Below are 18,953 nucleotides of genomic sequence, written 5' to 3'. Positions count from 1 at the left end.
AGCAGCTAAATGAAAGAAGGAAAGAGAGGTTGTGAACCGTTTCTTCAAGTCACGGATTTAGGTAAGTGAGGAGCAAGAGAGAAAGAGAGGGGGGGAGACATCTCCCACTCCCCGCTCCTGGGGGACATCTCCCACGCCCCCCCCCTTGAGGATATGTCCTGCTCCCCCGTCCCTGGGGGACATCTACCGATCCCCCCTTCTTACTGGGATATCTCCCGCTACCCCGCCCCCCGGGACATCTCCCACTCCCCCCTCTCCAGAGACATATCCCGTTCTCCCTCTCCCTCGGGGACATCACCTGCAACCCCTCCCTTAGGCACATCTCCTTCTCCCCTCGAAGCTATCTCCCGGCCCCCCTCCTCCCTCGGGAGTTCACAGGGCACTGACGGATAACACGTCAGCACTCCACCCCCCAAGGTGGAGGTCTATCAGTGGATGAAAGGAGGTCTATCAGTGGATAAAAGGAGGTCTATCAGTGGATGAAAGGTCTCTCTCTGCCCTGTTATTGACCTGGTGGGGGGGTGCCGGGGGGGGGCTCTATACTTACAACAGGCTCAGGTCTGCCCCTGGCCGGACCATGAAGAAGGGGTGCAGCCCCCCGGTGAAGGTGCCATTGGCGGTGTGGAAAAGCTTCAAGGTTTTTGTGCGGTCTGCGTTGTAGAAGGACAGCCGCCCCCCCTCATAGTCCAGGTACACCCCGATCTTCAGGTGGAGTGAACGAGGGGAGGAGAGGGAGAAGGAGAGAGCCCTGTACAGACCACTACCACTCCGAGTCAAACCCCAGACCGGGCTCACAGGGGGCCCTCCAATAAACCCCCCTCTCAGACTCTCTCCTGCGACCCCGACATACCCCCACTCCCGCCCCTCCTGCACCACCTGCACCTCCCAGTAATGCCTCCCCGTGGTGAACCCCTCCCGCCCCAGAACAGCGGGATAGTAATTGTCAATAATTCTCTTGGGATTGTCTGGTCGGGACTGCGGTCTGTCTGTCCATGACACACGTCTCCCGTCTTCAGACAGGATCAGGCGTTCATGAGCCGTGTCTGGATCCAACGTCACCAGCGCTGCAGAGAGAGGAGAGAGAGTTAATGACACAGAGTGTGACCTCAGACAAGTCACTGTCCCACCAAGAGACCCCAGCACTGCAGAGAGAGGAGAGAGTTAATGACACACTGTGTGACCTCAGACAAGTCACTGTCCCGCCCAGAGACCCCAGCACTGCAGAGAGAAGAGAGAGAGTTAATGACACACTGTGTGACCTCAGACAAGTCACTGTCCCACCAGAGACCCCAGCACTGCAGAGAGAGGAGAGAGTTAATGACACACTGTGTGACCTCAGACAAGTCACTGTCCCGCCCAGAGACCCCAGCACTGCAGAGAGAAGAGAGAGAGTTAATGACACACTGTGTGACCTCAGACAAGTCACTGTCCCACCAGAGACCCCAGCACTGCAGAGAGAGGAAAGAGAGTTAATGACACACTGTGTGACCTCAGACAAGTCACTGTCCCACCAGAGACCCCAGCACTGCAGAGAGAGGAAAGAGAGTTAATGACACACTGTGTGACCTCAGACAAGTCACTGTCCCACCAGAGACCCCAGCACTGCAGAGAGAGGAAAGAGAGTTAATGACACACTGTGTGACCTCAGACAAGTCACTGTCCCACCCAGAGACCCCAGCACTGCAGAGAGAGGAGAGAGAGTTAATGACACACTGTGTGACCTCAGACAAGTCACTGTCCTCCCCCCCAGAGACCCCAGCACTGCAGAGAGGAGAGAGTTAATGACACACTGTGTGACCTCAGACAAGTCACTGTCCAACCCAGAGACCCCAGCACTGCAGAGAGAGGAGAGAGAGTTAATGACACACTGCGTGACCTCAGACAAGTCACTGTCCCACCCAGAGACCCCAGCACTGCAGAGAGAGGAGAGAGAGTTAATGACACACTGCGTGACCTCAGACAAGTTACTGTCCCACCCACAGTCACACCTATGCACTGATGCCCTCCATGCTCAGTGCTCCAAGTACTGGTTCACCCTCCATCACTGGTAATGATGTGCACTCCAGTTGCTAATGTTCCCCCACCCCCATCTTGATGTGCCCTCCACCCTCAGGGCTGAAGTTATGCTGATGTTCCCTGCTTCAGACATGTTGTTGCACTTTCTCCTCTCAGCGCTAAGATGGCCTCCAACCCTGGCCCTCAATCAGTCATCATCTCGGTTGTAGATACACCCACCACTGAAGTAGCGGATGTGCTCTCCGCCACAGGTTCTACTGTGCCCTCCAAGCAAGGAGTGGATAAGCCCTCACCTCCAGGTGAAGACGGCTCCCCCTCTGAATATTCTGATGCTCCATCCATCTAATATGCTGATGCTCCCTCTACCCCAGGTCCTTATGCTCCCTCCACCCCTGGCGATGATGTTCTCTCCACCCCGGGTGCTGATGCTCTCTCCACCCAGGTGCTGATGCTCCCTCCACCCCAGGTGCTGATGCTCACTCAACATGAGGTGCTGATTCTCCCTCCACCCCAGGTGCTGATGCTCCCTCCACCTGAGGTGCTGATGCTCCCTCCACCTGAGGTGCTGATGCTCCCTCCACCTGAGGTGCTGATTCTCCCTCCACCTGAGGTGCTGATGCTCCCTCCACCCCAGGTGCTGATGCTCCCTCCACCCCAGGTGCTGATGCTCCCTCCATCCCAGGTGCTGATGCTCCCTCCACCTGAGGTGCTGATGCTTCCTCCACTCCAGGTGCTGATGTTCCCTCCACCCCAGGTGCTGATGCTCCCTCCACCCCAGGTGCTGATGCTCCCTCCACCCCAGGTGCTGATGCTCCCTCCACCTGAGGTGTTGATGCTCCCTCCACCCCAGGTGTGATGCTCCCTCCACCCCTGGTGCTGATGCTCCCTCCACCCCAGGTGCTGATGCTCCCTCCACCCCAGGTGCTGATGCTCCCTCCACCCCAGGTGCTGATGCTCCCTCCATCCCAGGTGCTGATGCTCCCTCCACCTGAGGTGCTGATGCTTCCTCCACTCCAGGTGCTGATGTTCCCTCCACCCCAGGTGCTGATGCTCCCTCCACCCCAGGTGCTGATGCTCCCTCCACCTGAGGTGCTGATGCTCCCTCCACCCCAGGTGTGATGCTCCCTCCACCCCAGGTGCTGATGCTCCCTCCACCCCAGGTGCTGATGCTCCCTCCACCCCAGGTGCTGATGCTCCCTCCACCCCAGGTGCTGATGCTCCCTCCACCCCAGGTGCTGATGCTCCCTCCACCCCAGGTGCTGATGCTCCCTCCACACAGGTGCTGATGCTCCCTCAACCTGAGGTGCTGATTCTCCCTCCACCCCTGGTGCTGATGCCCCCTCCATCCCCAGTGCTGATGCCCCCTCCACCTGAGGTGCTGATGCCCCCTCCACCTAAGGTGATGATGCTCCCTCCGGCAGCATATATTGCAGTGCTATATCCACAAGGCCACGTAAAGCCACCCTACGTGGCTTTTCACGGCTTTGTTGATATGGTGTGAGGCAACGTAGAGCATGTCGCTGCGTTGCCTCACGCTGCGATGGGGAGGCGTACCATGGGCGTTACGGTCGGGGTTCCCACATGACATCCATGGCATTTGCCACCTTCTCATATTTACAATGTTCTGTAAACCAGGGGAGGAGCAACAAAGAGAAATGAATGTATTTCTCCTCATATTTTCCTCTTTCTGTGTGTTCTGCATTCAGCAGCTCACACAGAGGAGGAAATTGCCTCCATTGCTTGTTTCTTTGTGCAGGAAACGCAGACATCTTTTCACCGTCTTTACATCTATGTCTGCCCTGAATCTCCCTGCAGCAGATAACCTAGTTATCCAACTTGAATCCAAAGTTGGCCCAGTGATCTGTGTTTTAATTTACAGACCCCCTCAATATATGCCCTCATGCCCTCTTTCTCTGTGCGAACAACTAGCCACTGTGGTCACAGACTACACTAAAATTCTCCAACTCGGAGATTTTAACTACTGGTGTAACGATGAGCTAGGTGGCCCTCAGGCCAGTGAACTCATGGAACTCCTCTCTGGCCTCAATTTCTGCCACAACATCACCTCCGCTACTCACATCAAGGGACACCCCCTTGATCAGGTGTGGAGTAACAATATCACTATCGCCACACCCACCACATGCCCCTGCATTTGGTCTGATCATTTCCTGATCACGTTTACCATCTCTATCGCAGCTGATAGCAAGCCCCCGGCAACGGAGGGGAGCTTCATCAGGAAATGGAGTATTGTTGACAAAGAAGCCCTTCTGGACAGCTTAGCTAGCTCTATCCCAGTCGACAATGTGGACCTCGAGCAGGCTGAAACCGACATCTCCCATTGGCTGCTTGCAGCGAGCAATGTACATGCCCCCTTGAAAAAACTCAAGACCGCCCGCCGCTCGGACGCCCAGAAGTGGTTCTCTCATGATTTAAGGGCCCACAAATTAGATATTCGTCAAAAGGAACGAAAATGGAGCTGAGACTATGATCCACACGTAAAATCCCTCTATCTGGCCGCCCGTGCAGCCTATAAGAAAGCCATCACTCAAGCTAAAGCCTCGTATTTCTCAAACATAATCACTCATTCAGAAAATAAATCCAAAGACATCTTCGCGATTGTCAATAAATTGTCAAACATGGAGAGAGCTCTTCCAAAACCGACTGTGACCCAAGATCTGTGCAACTCTCTTAACCAATACTTCTTCGACAAAATCACCACCATCAAAGCCAGTATCTCAGTCACTGACCCTAAACCGAACCCCCCCGTACAGATATCCAGCACCCACTGCTTTGACCATTTTCCATCTCTCAATGCACACTTCCTTCTAGCTCTTTTAGTTAGAGCAAAATCCGGTTCCCATAGGGACTGCTGCCCTCCTTACATTTTAAAGGAAATTTTCTCAGCCCTTTCTGCCCCCATCCTGACTTTCCTCAATGCCTCTCTATCACAGGGCATGGTTCCTAAAGCATTTAAAGAGGCTGTGGTTGTTCCCCTTTTGAAGAAATCGGGTGCGGACCCCTCAATCCTCTCCAATTACAGGCCAATCTCCCTTCTCCCCTACTTGGCCAAGGTCCTGGAAGCCCATGTAACTACTCATCTCTCCAACATTATTGAACAATCTAATTATTTGGATCCTCATCAAGCAGGGTTTCGCCCTGCTCATTCCACCGAGACTGTTATCACTGCTGTCGTGGATTCTCTTTGCGACAATGCAGATAAGGTAATTCCTCAGCTCCTGGTCCTACTGGATCTCACGGTCGACCATGCCATCTTATTGGACCATGTCGAACAGGCCGGCATCCGCAACTCAGCCTACAGCTGGATTAGGTCCTTCCTTAGCGACCACACTCAAGCGGTCCGCCTTGCCCCCTTCACTGCCCCTAAACTTGGGACCCTCTATGGGGTTCGCCAGGGCTCTTCATTGTCTCCCCTTTTGTGCAACCTGTACCTTGTCCCTTTGATCCAGTCCCTGAAAATGTTCAAGGCGTCACTTTCAATTATGCAGACGACCTTCAACTTATTTTTACAATAGACAATTCTCCCGAATCCATCAGGGAGTTCCAGGACACCATGCTGCACATTCGTCATTGGATGGACTCTAATCACCTAAAATTGAATCCCGGCAAGACCGAGCTAGTCCTTAATGGCAAAAGCCAAATATTCTGGGGTCCACACTATTGGCCTCCTGATCTCGGTCCCCCACCCACCCTCTCCGCCTCGGTAAAGAGCCTGGGAGTAGTCATTGACAGGGATCTGTCACTGAAAACCCAAGTGGGCACAGTGGTATCCTCCTGCTTTTATCAGCTTCGCAGGATTAAGAAAATCAGTCAGATGTTGACCCAGTCGGCCTTGATCCAGGTGGTGATAGCCTTGGTACTGTCACACCTGGATTATGCCAACGCCATCTACCTGGCCCTCCTTCTTTATCTCAGTAGACGCCATCAACTGGTGCAGAACCAAGCAGCCAGATTGATCCACCAGCAACCCCGTTGGCAATCAGCCAGGCCTCTGTTAAAACAACTCCATTGGCTCCCTATCTCCCAACGAGTAGAATTCAAAACAGCATGTATCATCTTCAAATCTCTCCATGCCCGCAGTCCCCAATTCATTAACATTCTTCTGCCTAGGTACATCCCTTCGTGCAACCTCCGGTCCGCCAATCTTCATCTGTTGGCCACCCCCACTTTCAAACTGCAACGTCAGGGAGGACGCAGGTTTGCAACCCTCGCCACCAAACTCTGGAATTCCCTCCCTCTGGACATCCGCTCTTGCACTGACCTCTTAATGTTCAGGAAACAGCTTAAGACCTGGCTCTTCACTCAGGCCTAGGCATAACCCTTCCTCGCACCTGGGATCCTGCTAGTCAGCGCCATGAAACCTCTAATATTAACATAACATAACATAACCATGGTGCAAGGGTGCCTGCGTTGGCGCTTGGCAGCCAATTGTGCGCCGGCGCTGGAGAAGAGGACAGGAATGCGCTGCATCTCATAAATACGACGCATTTCTGCCCTTTTCTTTTGACACAGGACACGCGGTGCATGAAGGCTTGTGCTGCTGCCCGACAGCAGAAGCTTGTAAACGAGGTCCTAAGTATTGTAGCAGCGTTGAGTTACGGAAGAGAGTCGTCTCAGCCTGACAATGTCTACATAACATAGAAGACCGTGTGCACCCGGTACTAACCCATGTACATGTGTATGTTTTGCTTCAGAAGATGCGTTACCGGTAGAGTTTCCCCCACAGTTTGAAGGCTGCTGGTAGTACGATCTTTAGCACCCACAGACCTTTCTCGGTTATTTTAAGTGAATAGCCGCTCTTTGGACAAGTTTAGTGTTGAGTGTTCACTGTTCTTAGTAGATACTTTTTTATCCTCTGTGCTGTATTTCTCATGAGATTTTCCCTGCCTGGAAACAGTGTGGTACAGAGTAAACTGTGTCCATAGGTAAACACTGTTTACAGTTCTCACTTTTCTACTGATCTCCACTTCATGTCTCCCTGTAGGTTCAGTGACTGTCAGGGGTTTGATGCAGGTGAAGAGTGTCCATAGTAGGGAAATAGTTATGTAACAGGGCTCGAGTATCTGCGATAACTTGGTTTTCCCTGAAGAGTTGTCGACAGATTGAGCACCGTGTGCAGTAGAGGTTACCCTTTCACCTGTGGCTCATAGTCAACATGAACTCGGCTACCCATGGAGTGTATGGTGCAGGGTCAATGTTGCACATAACAGAAGCTTCACCTGTAGCGATTGTTTGTTTGATGCATTAATGATGCTTTATATTATTCTGAGCTATTTTGCACTTACTTTCATAGATATAATGCCGTACTCGTTTTTGTCATTTAAGTTGTCATTAGTGATGTTATAAATGATGTCATAGAACATGTCATGAGTGATGTAACATGTGAGGTCATAAGCAGTGCATGGTGGGGCGCAAGTTATAGTTAATGATGCTAACTATAACTGGTGAATTTCTATGTTTTTGTTGAGATCAAAACCTTAATGTTGTCACTGAGATATTCACCTAATGGTAACGCCAATTAACCTTTGGTTTTTTCAGTGAATTGCTACATTTTTGTAAAAAAACAAAATAGATATTTGTATCACTCCTAACTATAATGTTACTTTACCCCTTAGTGTTTTCAGTGAATTTCTAGCTTTTTTTAATCCATGCCATGCGCAGCAGGGGGTTGGCAACAGCTCTGTTGACAAACCACCCGGAGGCAGCCAGTACCCCTGCAGGCAATGAACCCCACATCATGCAGAGCCTGAGGCAGGAGCAGAGTAGGGTTGACCTTCAGTCCCCAGGGGCCCCATCCTCCAGGGCCCAAAAATATACTAGAAGTGGAAGTCGGAATGAACGCCCCTTCTCTGAGCATTACAAGGCCCTGGGGACCCATCCCCTGGGGCCAAATACAATAAAAAAAGATCGGGGGCAGAGCGGCCTCCTCCCGAGCCTTCTTGGGCACCGGTTACCCCATTTCCCGGTGCCACAATCTAATGGGAGGAGGCAGGCAGCTCCCTTCCGTAAGCCTTACTCGGCCCACGGGACACCATTCCTGGGGCCCATTGCACTTTAAATGTGGAGGTGGGTATGCAGCCCCCCTCCCCGAGCCTACATAGGCCCTGGGATCCCCATCTCCTGGGATAAAATCTAAGGGGTGGGGCCGTGACACCTCGCTCCACGAGCATAATCAGCCCCGGGCCAAAAACAATTAAAAAGGGAAGAGGAACATGTGGCCCCCCTCTTCGAGCCCTAGTAAGCCCCAGGGACCCCATCCCTGGGACCAAATATAACAAAGGGGAGGGGATGTGGTATCCCCTTACTGAGCCGTAGTAGGCCCAGGGGGGCCCGTTACCTGAGGCCAGCCTTTTTATTTACAAGAACAGGGGGCTGCCGCAGCCCCCATCCAAAGACTATTTTTATCCCAGGGACCCTATCCCTGGGGCCTGCATTACAAATAGGAAGGTGTCCAGGCTCCCACCAAGGGCACCCCCCGAGCACATGCTTGGGGCTATGGGCGGAGACCCCGCGGCCGCCGCTAGCTCCCTGAATGGTGTGGGAGCCGGCATTGCTCCCGCCCAGGGGAGCAGCTGCTTTTGACATGTTCTCTCTGGACGGGAGCAATGTGTGTTTTGTTTCCCTGCCCGCAGCAATGTAGGCCGGAAACAGAACACAAGTCTGCTCCCAGCGGCGGGAGCATTTTTAAATCTGTCGCCGGCTGGGAGAAGTACGTAAGGACAGTGGTCCCAGAAAGTAACAGTACAATGTGGGAAATCAAAGCAAATATTCACAACAAAACATAAAACACAAGTAATTGGTTAAACTCAGTGTTTTAATTCACACTGGGCAACACTCTCTTAATGCAAATATTCATATTACAAATAGCAATGTCCTTAGAAAGGAACATGGAGAGGGGGAGAAGGGGAAGGCGGGTATCAGTGTTCCGTGATGATAGGGAAGTGATTGGAAGATGCAGTGTCAATCAAAAACAATACATTAATCCGAGAAGACGAGGCTCGTCCATCAAGCCTATGAATCTCAATTTAACAGAAAAAAGTATACAGCCATGGTTACAACAGTAACACAACATGAAATATCGGTTTCGATCCCTAACGTCAGGGTCTTCATCAGGACAGGGTGCGGGCTGAGGAAGGGCGCGATCAAAGGGCCTCTGCACGATGGCTAGGGGCATGGATGGTCGCGTGGTCCTGTGGTGAGGAAGTCAGCGAAGCACCTTCGTTAATGAGCGCGGGAAATTAACAGAAAACTGCAAAATTAAGGCGCGCGGACTTGAAGCCTCCGGACAGTGTTTGAAATTCTTCACTGGGGGCAAAGCATCAATCAGAGCCTCCGTTTGAGTAAAGCGAGCTGGGAGCAGACATAGTGACACAGTGTTTGCTCCAGTTTGGCGGGAATTTTTTTAATGATTCCACCAGACAGCAGCAATAGTGGCGGCTCACAGAGGGAGTGCTGCGGGGTGGTGGGGCGGTGGAGGGGCAGGGTGGGGGGATAGTGGAGTCGGACATCAGATGGCAAAGGTGAATGTAAATACATAAATGAATACTTGCGGTTGTATGTCCGACTCCACTACCCCCACCCCGCCCACAGCACTCCCTCTGTGAGCCACCACTGAGCAGAAAACACAGTAATGTAGGCGAGGAAACTACTGTGCCATAGGGGAGGGCGCCCGAGAACATCAAGTGACCCAGCACCAAGAGATGGGCCCCCTGGGCCATTAAAGGCTCAGGGAGGTGGGCCGCGAAGCCTCCCTCTCTTTTCTGTGAAGTGACAGCCCTGGGGGATGGGGTCCCCTGGGCTTTTTACAGGTTCAGGGCGTGTGGTCATGCATCATTGATGGAGCAAGGATTCGCATATGACGCAACTTGCTTGAATTCATGAACCTCGAATAACATTAACAAAGTAACCCAACATGTTTTGTCTTACTAACTTCCCTTTATTTTTGATATTTGGGGTGTCCTAGTGATGCTTGCCTATTTATTTATTTATTTTATGTTCTTGTATAGCGCAAGAATCGACCCCTTGCGAGGTATCTCCGCGCTTTGCTCGCAGGATGGAGTAGTTGCTATAGAACAAAGAATGTGGATGAACACTGATGTTTAGAAGTATTTAGTCTTCCTGGAATAATACAGTTTTTAATTTCTTCCTGAAAGAGAAGTGATTGTCGGTTTGTCTGAGGTCAGCTGGGAGGTTGTTCCAGAGCTTGGGCCCTACCAAAGAGAATGCTCTGCCCCCTTGTCTGGTTTTTTTAACAAGGGGGGTTTTGAGTAGCAGTTGATTGCTTGACCGCAAGGCTCTGTCAGGTTTATAGACAGGTAGCTTTTGGGCCAGGTAGTCAGGACCTTTCCCGAACAAGCACTTGTGGACAAGGCAGCAGATCTTGAATTTGGTGCGTTGTCTTATTGGCAGCCAGTGCAGTTCACGCAGCAGGGGTTTGGAGGGAGTTCTGGGGGGGGCATTCAGAACCAGTCTTGCTGCAGTGTTTTGGACTACTTGGAGGCGATTTATGGCACTCTCATTTGCTTGAATAAGGAGTCCGTTACAGTAATCAATTTTACTGATCACCATGGTCTGCACTAGGGTCTTTCTGTAGCTGTCAGAAAGGTAGGGGAAGACTCTTCTTAATAGGCCGATGGTGTGAAAGCAAGACCCAGCAACTGCATTCACGTGTTCCTTCATGGTAAGGTCCCGATCCAGTTTCACCCCTAGATTTTTTACTGTAAGTTTGGGGGTGGGTACTGGTCCCAAGTCAAGGGGCCACCAGTCGGGGGACCACAGTAAGGATGCTTTCCCAAAAAGCATTAGCTCCGTTTTTCCAACGTTGCATTGGAGGCGGTTGACAGCCATCCAATTAGAGATGGCCCTCATTCCTTCTGCAAAGTTGTCCCTGACGTTGGAGTTGAAGGAATGGAAAGGATAGAGGAGCTGGGTGTCGTCAGCGTAAGACACCGGGGTGAATCCATATTTTCTCACAATCTCAGCGAGGGGGGCCACGTACACATTAAACAATGTGGGGCTTAGGCATGAGCCCTGTGGCACCCCCTTCGTGAGCACTCTGGAAGCAGAGCGGTATGGTCCCAGGCTGACGGATTGTGAGCGCCCAGACAGAAAACTCTCCAGCCAAGAGAGGGCTTGACCTCCTATGCCCACACCCTGTAGACGGCTCGTGAGGATCTTATGGGACACCGTATCAAATGCGGCCGACAGGTCTAACAGCACCAGAATCATTGAGCCTCCTCTATCCTGTGACATCTTGATGTTATCGGTCACAGTGAGGAGAGCAGATTCGGTGCTGTAGTTGGGCCTGAACCCAGATTGGGAGTGGTCCAGGCCCCCTGTCGCCTCAATGAACCTGGACAAGTGGATGTTGACATGTTTTTCGGCCAATTTACCCAGGAGGGGCAACAAGGAGATGGGACGGAGGTTGGAGAGTTCTGCCCATGGGGAGGTGGTATTTTTACGAATAGGATTCACCACTGCCTCTTTCCATTGTTGGGGAAGTTTGCCTTCTGTATAGGAGAGGTTCAAGACTCTCTGAATAGAGGGACTGAGATAGGTGGAGAGCATGTTCATCACTCTGGGGGGAAGAAGGTCAAGAGGGGACCCTGTTTTCGTGGTGTTTAATAAGGATTTTATCTCATCCTTAGAGATTTCCGGCATCTTAAAGAAAGTTTCAGTATTGGTTTGTAGACAGGGAGCGTGAAGCATCTCTGTGTTGTTGGGGTGTTTGGCCAGTATTTTTTTATAAATGATATCAATTTTTTCCTCGAAAAATAGGGATATTTTGTTGCACAGATCCTGCGAAAAAGTATCAAGACTTTCGCAGGCTGTGGGGTTGGTGAAACTTCTTAGGATTTTATAGAGTTCTCTGGTAGAGTTGTCTGCTCCGTGTTACGTGTGCTATGTGTTTACTAACTCAATAACGCTTGTCCTTAAAATGGCTGTTGCATGGCGGGTTTTCTTCTGCGCATGCGTTAGTCACACTCACGTGACGTGACGTACTTGCAGTTCTGGTGGGAATCTTTGCGCTTGCGCATTTGCATTAAGATGGCCGCTTTGTGTCCTCACATGGTGAAGCTTGCGCTGATGCTTCTGTGTTATTGTTTATTTGCACTAAAACCTAATGCCATAGTTTATATAAAGTAAAGGGGTATAGAGTAGCTATTCATGGTATACAGTGTATTCATTTATTTCTGTGTTTTAATTTGTTTTCGCTTACTTTTCATATAGCGCGATTTTGAGGGTCTGAGAGACACTCGTGAATCCATATTGAGCTACCTTTCTGCGCATGACAGTCTTCTGCCGGTGGCATTGAATTGCTGCCAACAAGAGGTCCCAGCCAAGATGTACCTGGGAAGATGCACCTTCACCCAGCAGAAGAAGCTGAAATGTCCTGCAAAAGTTACAAATGTATAGTTTTCACTGTATTCTGTAAAGTATGTCATGGGAACCCCGAAATCAATAGGCGGTCCCAGAAAATGTTAATGCAGGCTTGTAGAAATGAAATGTGATTGGTGTGTTGACCTATCCTACTTGGGGACCAATCAAAATTGGGGATTCTGACACTTGCAACATTTGGGGGGTGGTACACTGACCCGAAAACAGTATAACTAGCCTAGGTTTAGCTAGAGAGAGAGGGATTCCTCTCTGCCTTGGACGCTGTTGCTACATCTTGCAGAGCCTTTTGTTTTAATTTCCTTCAACCCACTTCTTGCGGTACCCGCTCCGCGGGTCCCGCTTCGAGGAAGGCGGACTCACAGCCTCACGAGGGAGAGAGAGAGAAGCAGGGCTGCGAGCTGTTGCTGGCGCAGGACTACCTGTCCCAGGAGCGCCAGCAACCTCCCCAAATTGAGACCAGCTGGGGCGCTCTCCCTGCCGGCTCCTCCCTCGCATTAGCCGCGCTGAAAAGCCTTTCACCCTCAACTCACCGGTGGATTCCTCTCTGCCTTGGACGCTGTTGCTACATCTTGCAGAGCCTTTTGTTTTAATTTCCTTCAACCCACTTCTTGCGGTACCCGCTCCGCGGGTCCCGCTTCGAGGAAGGCGGACTCACAGCCTCACGAGGGAGAGAGAGAGAAGCAGGGCTGCGAGCTGTTGCTGGGGCAGGACTACCTGTCCCAGGAGCGCCAGCAACCTCCCCAAATTGAGACCAGCTGGGGCGCTCTCCCTGCCGGCTCCTCCCCCCTTAGCTCAAATAGCTCAATAGCAGTCGAAGGGTCCCGCTGCGCGGGAGCGCGCGGGAGGGCGCCGGGAGAAGCCCGGGACAAGGGCGGGACCGACTGCGACCGACAGAGACTGATAGAGGCTGGGCTGGGCCACATCCCTTTTATCTCTTATTTAGGTTAATTCTGAAATAACATTTATTACTACTCTCATTGTTCAATATTTTATTATTGTTATTTATTGGATTTTATTGTGACCCACATTTGTCCATTTCCCTCTCACATAAGATGACTACTAAGAAACTAAGATCCGGGCGAGTGGTAGTCGGTAGAGCTTGTTCTAAAACCAAATCTAATCCTTTGCGAAATAGAAATGGGCCAGCTCTACAAGTAAAAAATACATGCCAGTTATATTCTCTATGGGATAAGGGTAAAGACAAAGTGGATCGAGAAGAAGTCAATACTGAAAATACCATTATTAGTACTAAAGATCAGGTACAAGACTCCTATATTAATAAGAGAGATAGTATCTTGCCAGGTGTTACAGCCCCATTTCACCCTGAGGTGTTAACCTACAAGAATCAAGAACAAGATATAGTTCTCCCTCCAGAAACCCAAAATTTGGCAACTAATGTGGTAGATCAAGGTTCCCCAGTAATAGCAATAGCTCATAATCTTTCCCCCCTTTTAAATAATGATCAAAATATATGTCCTGGTTCGTCTACCCCGCTGTATATTCCTCCAGAGGACTAAACTCTTCCTGATATTAATCTTGAGTCCCAGAAAGTTTTAATTCAGAATCTTACCACACGACAGGATACTATGGCTACTCCTGTGTTGCATCTTTATAGCAGCACACCCTCTCATAATTCTGACTTTTCTACCCCAGAAATGAATCTATTTGTTAGTCCCTCCCACGACCAAAATCAAGATAATGATCGACAAAATTTATACGCACGAGAAAATAACGTAATCTCCGATTCTTTAACTGCCCTAGAGCGACTAATTTCTTCTATTTTAATGCTTTTGGAAAAATTCGTTAATGGATCCGACAATGTCTTTGATACAGTAACCCAGATCCTAAAGGCACTTTTGAGTAATCATACAGGACTGGAAGATATCATCTATCCAAAAATAATAAATTTCCCTAAAAATTTAGGTGAGGAACAACAACACGAAATAAAGGATAAAATAATTACTGATCTGCCTACTACGTCTGATCCTCTGGGTAAGACTAATACGGACCTTATAGCCCCGATTCATTCTTCCATCCAAAGGAATGAGAATCTAATTAAAAACAATTGTGCTGCTCTTATTAGTCAAGAGATTAAGATATCTCCACTTATGGAGAATAAAGAGTGTAATACCTTACCTCCTATCTTTCCTATTTTTTCCCCCCAAACAAATAAAGAAACACTAAATCATTTGGCTCTATCGGACAAAGCTCCTCCATCAGAAGAGAATAAATCCGAAATAATAGTATCTAAAAAACAACGAGGGAAAAAAAGAAAATTAAATCGAAGATTTTACAAAAAGAGGCAACGGAAAATTATTTTTGAAAATGTTAAAGATTCTCTAATGAACAACTCCAATCTTGTGGATTCGGATCCTAATTTATCGCATGAGCAAGTGGCAAGTCCAAAGGTAATTTCTACAGTAGTACAACAAGAACTAATATGCCATACAAATCAGCAATATTCTGATGTTCAGCGTACTATTGTAAATGATTTAAACTTAATTCCTGCCTCTGATTCTGCTTCAAGAGCAACTCTTGATCCCTTGGCTATCCCTTTTTCACAAGTTGTTGTACCTGAAACTACATGTAAGACAGGCCCCAAGACTAGAGAACATGTAGATACTCTCTTTCTTGATTTTATTCCCATCTTTGATCCAGATCTTATTTTAAATAGATCTGTACTAGTTAATTGTTTTCAGGAAATAGAGAGTCTAAAATTAATACAATCGGCAGATATAGACGTTGTAAAACTAATAACTTCGAAAAATGGAAAGATAGCTCGTGTGAAATTTTATTCTAAATTGGTATTAAATCATATTCTTCAGTGGGCAGAAGAATTTCAAATAAGAGGAATCGATGTTGATACTTTCATACCGGTCAAAATAGTCGGCCAAAATTGCCAAGGATTGTTAACCTATCAGGGGTTAAAAGCCTATTCTTTGGACAGTCTTCCTGTAAAGACTGAAGAGTTGAAAATACGGATACTAAAAAATAAGCGGCAAGTGACAGTTAATAATCCGCTCCCGTTAAAACAAACTAGGGTAAAAGATGCCGATTTTGAGTGGAGTTGGCTACCCTCTATTCTGTCGAATAAATCGGGTCTTTCATCCGGAGTAAATCCTAATCTTTAGCGATAATTTAAAAATAATTTCATGGAACGTTGCTGGTTTAACCCAGAGTTCCGATAAATTGCTATTTTTAAACTCTTTAGATGCAGATATAATCTGCTTACAGGAAACCTGGCTGATAGGGAACTTACCGGTTGTGAAAGAATATTATGTGCTGGAGAGTAGTGCCACTCCCTCTATTAGAGGCCGAGCGAAAGGTGGGTTAGCTTGTTTTTTATCAAACAAAATTAAATGGAATTATACCCATTTTGTAGATTCGAACAAATTATTCCAGGCGATCACTTTAACAAATTTTGTGAATGATGGTTCGAACAAATCAGTCATAATAATAAATGCTTATTTACCTCCTGACCTAAACTATAACTGTGGTATTAAGAAGATCTGCTCTTTTATTCTCAACTTACAGGAATCTTGTTCTCCCCCATATATTATACTGGTGGGTGATTTAAATGCTAAAATATCCAATGGAGCTTTAGAGTTATTTAGAAATAAAGCAAAGGAGGAAATGTTCCAGATACCTAAAGCCATATTCCCAAAGAACATTAAAACAAATAAAAGAGGGAAATTAATCCTGGAGAGCTTAATCGAGGCAGATTGTGTTATAGCCAATGGGAGGTTTTCCTCTGACAGCCCTGCTCATCTAACACATAAATCAGGGAATGGTGGTTCGATTTTTGATTACGTGATAGTCGATAGCACATTTTTTAGTTTCTTGAAGGACTTGATAGTGTTAGCTACCGATCTTAGTGATCATAATGTTTTGATTTTGAAGTTGAATGTATCATCTTTTCAAAAAGATCAATGGAAAATCGGGGATGATCTATTGAACTTTGATATTAAAAACAGGAAGTGCTACTGGAATTCCGGGACTATTAAAAATCTGTCCAATTTATTAGAATATGCAGTAGATAACTTAACTTTATGGGAAGGCAGAGAACTAGGCTGCTTTACGTCATTTTTACAAATCTTAAAACTAAAAGCTCAAAAGCCTCTAACAGCTAAGGTAACGCCCAAAATTCCTTCTGATCTTCTTAATTTAAATAAGGAAATAAATAAATTGGTAAGGGCCCAATACCTTTTCCCCACCCCAGACCGTAGACAAAGAATCTTACTTTTGAGGAGGAGAAGAAATAGGTTGAAGGTCAGATTAAAATGTGAGAAGGAAGACGCTCTTTGGTGTAAACTTCGTGAAGCAGCTAAGAGTGGTCGAACTAAGACCTTCTGGTCATTAATCGGGGAGGGTTGTGGGGTGAGATCCAGACCTTCTCCGATATCAATAAATGAACAGACTTGGGTAGATTTTGTTCAGGGTCTATATAGTAGTAATGGTGAGGAGTTTGACCTCAATAAATTGCAGGAAGATTTATTTCCTTATGATCCTCCTTCCGAATTAGAAATTGCTGCCGCAATTAAAGCTCTCCGCTCGTCCGGTGCCTTAGGCCCAGATGAAATTCCAATTTCAGTATTGAAAACTCATAGTGCCTTATGGGGGAAAATTCTATACCCTGTTTTTAAAGCTTGTTATATTAATGGCATTGTTCCACACTCTTGGAAAGGGAGTTTGTTAATCCCTATCTACAAAAAGGGCGTCAGGGATTCACCTGAAAACTATAGACAAATAGCTCTCCTAGACGCCATAGGCAAGGTTTTTACCAAATGTCTATTGAATTCTATAAATGACTGGGTGACCATGTTCGCAATTCTCCCCCTAGAGCAGACCGGCTTTAGAAAACAACACGGTACCTTAGATAATCTTACCGCTCTCCAAATCTTGATCGAAAAATATGTCACAGTCCGTAGAGGAGGTATCTATGGAGCATTTATTGACTTCTCTACGGCCTTTGATAAGGTGGATAGAGTTTTGCTTTGGAGTAAGCTAATAAAGTTAGGAATGCCCGCGAGCTTATTGAAACTAGTTATCGCACTCCATACAGACACCTGGTGCAGAGTTTTAATGGGTGGTGATAGAGGACTTTCCAGGATAATACCTACCAATAATGGGCTTAAACAGGGCTGCCTGTTGGCGCCCCTGTTATTTTCCCTATACATTGCTGATTTACCTAAAGCCATATTATCTACTAGCAATGGTATTGCCCCTGTATTAGGGGGATCACCCATTGCATGCTTAATGTATGCCGATGATATTTTAATTCTGGATCTCACCCCAAAGGGTTTGAATAGTCGTTTAAAAGGTTTGAACTCCTACTCCGAGGCCCATTTCTTAAAAATTAATACCTCAAAAAGTAAAATAATGTGCTTCTGTGGAAGGAGAAAACCGAAACACAACGATTATTACTGGTCTGTCGGGGGTGAAAGACTAGAAGTAGTTAAATCCTACCCCTTTCTTGGGAAGATAGTTACGAGTAATCTATCAGAAAAAACCCATACAGAGAAAAATGGTAGGAAAGCTCTCGCTCAAGGGAAGAGTCTTATCTCCTTATACAAAGCGACAGGTCGGAGGCATTTTTCCATATTGCTCGAAGTCTATCGGGCAAAAATCCCCGCATCCCTAATCTACGGACTGGAAATAGTGGACATGGCATGCTGGAAATTCTTGGATTCTATTGAAGGAAGAATTCTTCGTAATTTAGCCTCTGTAAATACTGCAAGCTCTACGTCTTCGTTAAGACAAGAATTTGGTTTGCGCAGTGCACGGTCCCAGGCAGTAGCGAGTGTGGTGCGTTGGGTTTTTAATATAGCTGAAGGAAAGCCTGGCTCCCTGAGGTTTCAAATAAAAAATGAGTTGTTGGGTTCCTATAATGTCTACTCCTCTATAGTAAGGAACTTTAGACAGGCAATTTCTTTATTACAGATAGATGAACAAAGTCTTTTTACATTATCAGCTCCCCAACTAAAGTTATCTTTAAAGACTACGTCTTGGGAGTTGAGTTTTAGAGCTGACAGTATGATCCGAAAATCTAAGAGAGGAATGTTCCCCTTCGGTAACTCTTGTGAAATTAAAAAACTTCAGCCATATTTAGGTTGGAATCTTCCTCATGCAGTTAGGCGATTTATTCTTTTGTTGAGATATGATTTACTTCCATTGAATTGTCTATTGTTTAAATGGCATGGTGGTACAGATATCTGTGATTTTTGTAAACTTTATTCCCAGGATCTATACCATGTTAGTTTTGTTTGCCCAGCCCTTATGGTACACAGACGTAAATGGTTAAAACCTCTGTGTTTTCAGTTGGGTATTTTTACTGCTTATGATTTCATTGTAGCTATGTTTAATCCCCCAAACGAAATGTTTTGCTTTAAACTGTTTTCTTTCTTTAAATGTTTTTTAACATTGTACTGACATTTCTATTTAAGTATGTAATTAATGTCGTTTTTTCTTTTTATTGATAAACTGTTATGTGGATCTCGACAGAGTTCCGTTATCATAAATAA

The 18,953-nt window shown here is 47.3% G+C and overlaps 1 protein-coding gene across 1 annotated transcript in view; it reads right to left on the bottom strand.

Moving 5' to 3' along the window:
• Positions 1 to 543: 543 nt before the first annotated feature.
• The window catches only part of LOC144770013 (uncharacterized), a 103,119-nt gene continuing 84,709 nt past the window's right edge, over positions 544 to 18,953 (bottom strand). Inside the window, exon 9 of the mRNA XM_078654206.1 lies at positions 544 to 1,064. Within this exon, the coding sequence (XP_078510332.1) occupies positions 544 to 1,064 (521 nt within the window). The remainder of the gene's footprint in view (positions 1,065 to 18,953) is intronic.

The sequence above is a fragment of the Lissotriton helveticus genome, chromosome 7 (assembly GCF_964261635.1).
Source record: "Lissotriton helveticus chromosome 7, aLisHel1.1, whole genome shotgun sequence".
NCBI classification, from domain to species: Eukaryota; Metazoa; Chordata; class Amphibia; order Caudata; family Salamandridae; genus Lissotriton; species Lissotriton helveticus.
The sequence above is the reverse complement of the archived record's forward strand: the minus strand, read 5'-3'. Positions and strand labels throughout refer to the sequence as shown.